Source organism: Otolemur garnettii, unplaced genomic scaffold, assembly GCF_000181295.1.
Source record: "Otolemur garnettii isolate 467f Iridium unplaced genomic scaffold, OtoGar3 scaffold00163, whole genome shotgun sequence".
In the NCBI taxonomy this organism is placed as follows: Eukaryota; Metazoa; Chordata; class Mammalia; order Primates; family Galagidae; genus Otolemur; species Otolemur garnettii.
In genome coordinates this window covers 1,089,533-1,096,126 of record NW_003852558.1, presented here as the reverse complement: position 1 = coordinate 1,096,126, position 6,594 = coordinate 1,089,533, and the positions used below count along the sequence as shown (strand labels likewise).

The window sequence follows — 6,594 nt, the reverse complement described above, 5'->3', positions numbered from 1 at the left end:
ACCCAGGGTATCAGAGTTGGGTTAGGATTGTGGGGATGTGAGGGAAAAGCAGGGGACCACTGTGGACTCCCTGAGCTTGGGTGGGGACAGGTCTGCTGCCGGGCATGGGGCCTCCCGCTGGGGCTGCACAGGTGCAGAAGCTGGGAGGACTCACTTCCTTCTTTCCCTTCTTCTCTCCCTAGTTCTGTGTTTTCTCTCCTCCTCTCACCTTTCTGTCTTTTGTCTTCTTTCTTCTCCTTTTCCCCTTCTCTCTCTTTTCTATTTTTTCCTTTATTCTTTTCTATTTTCTTCATTATTGCTCTCCCTTTCATTATAAAAATATTATCTTTACTGTATAGTTTCTATTACCTCACTTTTTTTTTTTAACTGTTGCCCCCCCCTTCCCAATTTCTGAATTTCGTCCTGGCCCTTTTTCCTCTCACACAGTTGTTCTTTTTTCTTTTCTTTTTCCTTTTTTTTAAAATTTTTTTTTTGAGAGACAGTCTCACTTTTTTCCCCAGGCTAGAGTGCTGTGGCATCAGCCTAGCTCACAGCAACCTCAAAGTCCTGGTTCAGGCAATCCTTCTGCTTCAGTCCTGAGTAGCTGTGTAGTCCTGTGTGTGTGGTAGGCTCTTACCACAGTGCCCGGCTAATTTGGGGCATAGCGACTGGGTCTTACTCTGGCTCAGGCTGGTCTCCTGAGTTCAAGTAATTTTCCTGCCTCGACCTCCCAGAGTGCTAGGATTATAGGCATGAACTCCCGCACCCAGCTATCACACAGTTTTTTAATTGCAAACAAACCTGCTTGCCAAAAGCTTGCAGTTCCTTCTCTACCCATCTGCACACACACAAATCTTTATCCAGTTTGGTTCTGGGGACACTGTTACAGCCTCATTTCACCCCTTGATAGTATGCTGTGAATTTAGAAATGGAGATATTTAGACAGATATTAAGCCAAGGCTGGAAAACGCTGCTCTGAGTACTTCGGCAACCTGTCTTCAGTGTAATTCTCCCTTTTCTAGTCCCTGCCTTTATAACTACCTCTGCATTCAACAAGGAGAGGACGAGGCGAGCTGCATCTCCACAGTGGTCCACTCACACAGAGGATGCCGGGTAATTTTCCTTAAAATGTTTTTTCAGGAGTATGGTCAGTTCTATCCAATAGTATCAACTGGGTTTAATTATGTTTTCTTCTGTTACTTGTTCTTTGACTTTGGATAAAATTTGACTCTTTATCACAGAGTTGGGAAAGTACTTGTCCCCTCACTGCTTATGTGGAGCTATCAAGATTTATTTATCTCTGAGGTGGGAACAAGAAGAAGCTATATAAAAGTGAGATGATGTTATTTTATCAGTCATGCTAAGGATCCCTGTCTTATAGTTTTTATGAAACTATACACTCTAGTACCACCTCTGTTCGGTGAATTTGAAGGTGGCACACACTTAGCTCAGAGGATTTCTTATCAGAACTTTAAGCCCTTCCCTGCTCACCTGAGATGCACGCTCCCGACATCAGATAAGGGGTACCAGATGGCTGCTTCATCAGATCCCCCCCCCCACATTGCCCCTCACTAGTCAGAAGACCTTGGATAAGTTGCATCACATCAATTTGTTCTTCTTAAGTCATGGGAATATTAATACCTACCGCATGAGATCAGTGTGAGAATTCAATGAGGAAATGGTTTCATCTGGTAGAACTTGATGAAACCTGCATGGTAGAATTTCCTACCTTAATAACTAAAGGTGCTAGTTTAGTTGCTAATAAATACATATTATTATTAAAGATCTTTGAAGCAGAGTCTCTGAACACTTTCCATTTAAGCTATTACAACTCAATAATTCTATGGATAATAAATTAGCCCATTTAAGTGAAAATGCAAATTTCTTCTGCAGCACTCAGGGTTTCCACTGTGTTTTATTTCCCCTAAAAAAAACTGGAAAATTGTGTTGCTTTTAAGTACAAGATTCTAAAACATTCCTGCCCGTCTGGGTGCTCCCCTGGGGCCTTCAGAGTCTGGTCACATATCACGTTAGCGTCTCTACCGCTCTGTATATGGTGACACTAACCTCTGTCACAGGAAAACACACCTCAGCTTCCAATTTACGCTTCCATCTGAGATGTCCAGTATATCTTTGATGCTTGACTTCATGTCACAACTCATCACCATTATCATGCCGTGAGCTGGGTGGGGAGTCCAGGGAAGAGCCCTGGGAACTTCCGTGGCGCAGAACAGTGCAGGTGCTGCCCTGTGTGTTGAGGGCTCCCATTTAGGGGTTCTTAGGTTAAAGCAAGCGCCCATTCTATTGATGCAATTCTTTAAAATATCAGCAAAGGCATCAAGGGCTAGTTTCCCATTAAAACATGGACTTTTATACACCATTTAATGGTTCGTAATTAAATGTAGGATTCCAAATCTCTGCACATTTATGTTGACCAGATAGTTCAATGAGGGATTAAAGAAGAACAAAAAGGGCCCTTGTGGTTGTCAGTCTCATGTTGTCACAGGCAGCAAAAGAGAAACCTTCAAGGCCTTCTGTGATGGATGCATAACCTGTGATGATGTGCGGCCTGCCTGGTCTGCCAGGTGCCATGGACATGGTGGGCTCCCACAGCTTCGGTCCACCTCTCACTACAGCACGTTCAATTGTTGCCTCTTTCGCCTTAGGTACTGTATGGAGTTCAAGACAGAGTCCTTGACTCCTCACTGTGCTCTGGAAAACCGGCCACTGACCCGATGGATGCAGTATCTCCGAGAGGGATACACAGTGTGTGTAGATTGTCAACCTCCAGCGATGAACGCTGTGAGCCTTCGCTGTTCTGGCGATGGCCTGGACTCTGACGGGTAAGGGGGAGAAATGGACTGGAGGTTTTTGTTACTCACTCTGAGAGATCTGTCCTCTCCATGTCCCAAACTGCTGACTAGGATGTAACATATCAAGAACTCAAAACAGTAAGTGAGAACTGTCTGTCTGGCCCTCCAGGACTCCAGGGTACCCTGCAGAACTCAGAGGACATATACCAGCGATGAATGGGTCAGTTCTGATGTTGCAGTTTAGCTCAAGCTCCCACATGACCATCCAAAATCTGATTGCTCTCAAGCACCGTTCTGAAGACCACTAGAATCAGAATCTCTTGGGATGGAGATTTTAAATATGCAGATTCCCTAGCCCCACTCAGACCAAGTGAATCAGACTATTTGGAGGTATATTTTTCGTCATCTTTTAGGTCAGGGGTCAGACAACGTTTTCTGAAAAGGGCCAGAGAGTAGGTCTGACTTACAAAGCACAGAACCAGCCATAGATGCCGTAACCTTGGCTTTGTTCTAACAAAACTTCATTTAGGGCGGTACCTGTGGCTCAGTGGGTAGGGCGCTGGCTCCATATACTGAGGGTGGCAGGTTCAAACCCAGACCCAGCCAAACTGTAACAAAAAATAGCTGGGCATTGTGGCGGGCACCTGTAGTCCCAGCTACGCAGGAGGCTGAGGCAAGAGAATCACCTAAGCCCAAGAGCTGAGGTTGCTGTGAGTTGTGTTGCCACAGCACTCTACTGAGGGGGACAAAGTGAGACTGTCTCTCAAAAAAAAAAACAAAACTACAGTTAGAGACATGAAAATTTGAACTTCATATAATTTTTATGTGTCACAAAATATTATTCTTTTGATTTTAACTTACAGCCTAGACAAAAAGAGGGGGTAGCCTGGCTTTGACAGATAAGGGGTGATAGCTTCTTGGCCCTGTCATGGTGATTTGTGCAGGGAGCAAATGGTTTTCCAGAACCATTGCTCCAGGGAGCTTGTTCATAAAATCAGGAATGAGATAGTGGTGGGCTCAGCTTTGCAGGGTAACAGTTTTATAAAAATCTATAGTTCTTCTGAAAGACTCAACCCTCACACTTTTTACCTTTTTGGAAATCTATCCCAGCCCTTTCCTTATTTACCATTTAAGTCTAATCAGACCACTCATAATGTCTTCTAAAGAAGAGAAGAGTTAACTTTGTGCTGGGCAGTTTGGGTCACACATGGATTATGGTTTTAACACATGAACTGCCATGTAATTTGTATTTAACTCATGATAGTTCTGAGCCTGGGCCTTAGTGAAGCCTGTATAACTCCCAAGTCTCTGGCTTGGGAACCAAGTAATAAAATACTACGGCTCAAGGGAAAAGATTTTGTCTAGGGTGGCAGTCAATGTGTTAAGTACATCAGGTGGAACTGGTAAAAATATAGATTAAAAAGTAAAACATGAGCCTTTCCAGTTAATTATTATTCCTGTGGTATGTTTTAATATTTAATAACTTGAATTTAGATTTATTAGTCACTTGTGCCTAAAGGCCTCTGCTCAGCACACCATATGAACAGTAAAGTCAGTCAGGAATTCATATCAAATAGAATCTTAATATTTAGACTTAATATTTTTCTGAATACCTCATCCATATTTTGACTTTAAATGAATTCATAATTTAATTTGGACCCATAAAGAGGGTACTTAAACCCTGGCCGAGGTACTAGTGAGTTTAAAAATAATAATTTTAATAATCTGGCTTTGCTTTTTCACTTCTCCCATTTCTTTATTATGGAATCAAAGAGTTGGAACGGAGTAGAAGAGATTGTTTTGTTCAGATCCTCCTAATTTGAATATATACAAAAAAGTTGCTTGTGTAGCACTTTCGTGTTCAGATCAGCACTTGGGAAGAGCAAGTCCGGTCACCCCAAAGTACTCCCTCAACAAGAGGGCATCCTCAGGGTGGCACCTGTGGCTCAAGGAGTAGGGTGACAGCCCCATATACTAGAGGTGGTGGGTTCAAACCCAGACCTGGCCAAAAACTGCAAAAAAAAAAAAAAAAAACCAAGAGGGCATCCTCAACTGGGTATAACTGGTAATTTGCTTTGCCAGAACCTAAAGAAGGAAAAGTCCTTTTGTGATCATTTTTTAAAAGTTAATTTGTAATGCACTTTGAATGTATATAATCAACATATTTTTAAAAACTTCAATATATAATTCTGTAAATTGGAATTTTCTTCAGTTTGCTTTTAGTGTAACTAGTGTTTTCAAAATATCGTTTCAGAAATCAAACTCTCCATTGGCAAGCAATTGGCAATCCTCGATGTCAAGGAACTTGGAAAAAAGTGCGGAAAGTAGACCAATGTTCTTGTCCAGCTGTTCACAGTTTTATTTTTATATAGATTGTGATCGAAATGTTTCAAAATGCATTTGGAAACATGATAAAAACTATCAAGTCATGTTCAGTGCTTCCTAAACCTTCAAAAATTGCTTGGCCAAAGTCCCTGGATACATGTCCTTGTCATACTCTCAAGTAGAGAAACAAAGTTTAGGGGCCAATTCTTAAGGAACACTGTGTCTTCATTTTTGTTTTTACTAAGTCGAGGACTCACTCTAAAAGCTCCTGTGGTTTTATGTCTTTGATCCTCCATCTGGGGTCCTCTCATGCAGCAGGTGACCATGAGACACAGAATGTCTGTTTGCTAAATTAAAATTTTTATCAAATGTGGTCCATTTATTGGTACCAAAGTTATAATTTAAGGGTATCTATGCTTTGAATCCTGCAGTCTTTCTTTCTATTCTATAATCCTTTAAAAATTTCTCACTTTTAGGTCAGGCACGGTGGCTTACACCTGTAATCCTAGCACTCTGGGAGGCCAGGGGGTGGATTGCCTGAGCTCACAGGTTCGAGACCAGCCTAAGCTAGACTGAGACCACCATCCCTAAAAATTAGCTGGGCATCGTGGCAGCTAATAGTCCCAGCTATTGGGAGACTGAGGCAAGAGAATCACTTGAGTTCAAGAGTCTGAGGTTGCTGTGAGATATGATGCCACAGCACTGTACCGAGGGTGACAAAGTAAGACTCTGTCTCAGAGAAAAAAAATAAATTCTCACTTTAAAAAATGTACACAGATATTTGGGTCAGGGACAGGGGCTCACACTTGTAATTCTAGCACTTTGGGAGGCTGAGATAGGAGAATTGCTGGAGGCCCAGAGTTCAAGACCAGCTTAGGCAATATAATGAGACTCCATCTCTACAAAAAAAAAAAAAAAATAGAAAAAATTAGCTGGACATGGTAGCATGTGCCTGTAGTCCCAGCTACATGGGAGGCTGAAGTGGGAGGATTGTTTGAGCCTCTGAGTTTGAGATCGCAGTGAGCTATGAGATTGCAGTGACCCAGATTGGGTGTTAGGGCAAGACTTCATCTCTGACAACAACCAGAAAAAATGTATACAGATATATGTACATGCTCATGCATGTATTTCCCATATATGAATTCATAAATGCAGAAATAATAATTTCAAGCAAATTTTCATAAATAATTTTACATAGGGAAAGTTGTTTAAATTTTTGGTAAGCATTTTGTAATAAAAAAGCAACTACACTAAGAAAAAGTTCTTTTTTAAAGAAGAAATTTTCTTTGGTTAATTAAAAAAGATCAAAAGCTCATTCTAGGTCAATAGTTCTTTTAAATGTTATGATTTTCATGAAGAGAACTTTTGGCATCAATGAATGAAACAATTGTTTTCATTGTGAAAATTCTCCCATCATTTGCATCTGAGATTATTCCCAAGGCTTAAAGCCTGAAGCTGAATAAAATAAATAAGATAA

General features: G+C 41.3%; 1 protein-coding gene across 1 annotated transcript in view; it reads left to right on the top strand.

Annotated features, from left to right (window-relative positions):
- SBSPON (somatomedin B and thrombospondin type 1 domain containing) overlaps window positions 1-5,477 on the top strand; it is a 23,487-nt gene extending 18,010 nt beyond the window's left edge. The window contains exons 3-5 of the mRNA XM_003800036.2: window positions 1,002-1,092; window positions 2,646-2,822; window positions 5,047-5,477. Coding sequence (XP_003800084.1) covers window positions 1,002-1,092; window positions 2,646-2,822; window positions 5,047-5,164 — 386 coding nt within the window. The 3' untranslated portion in view covers window positions 5,165-5,477. The remainder of the gene's footprint in view (window positions 1-1,001; window positions 1,093-2,645; window positions 2,823-5,046) is intronic.
- Window positions 5,478-6,594: the final 1,117 nt, after the last annotated feature.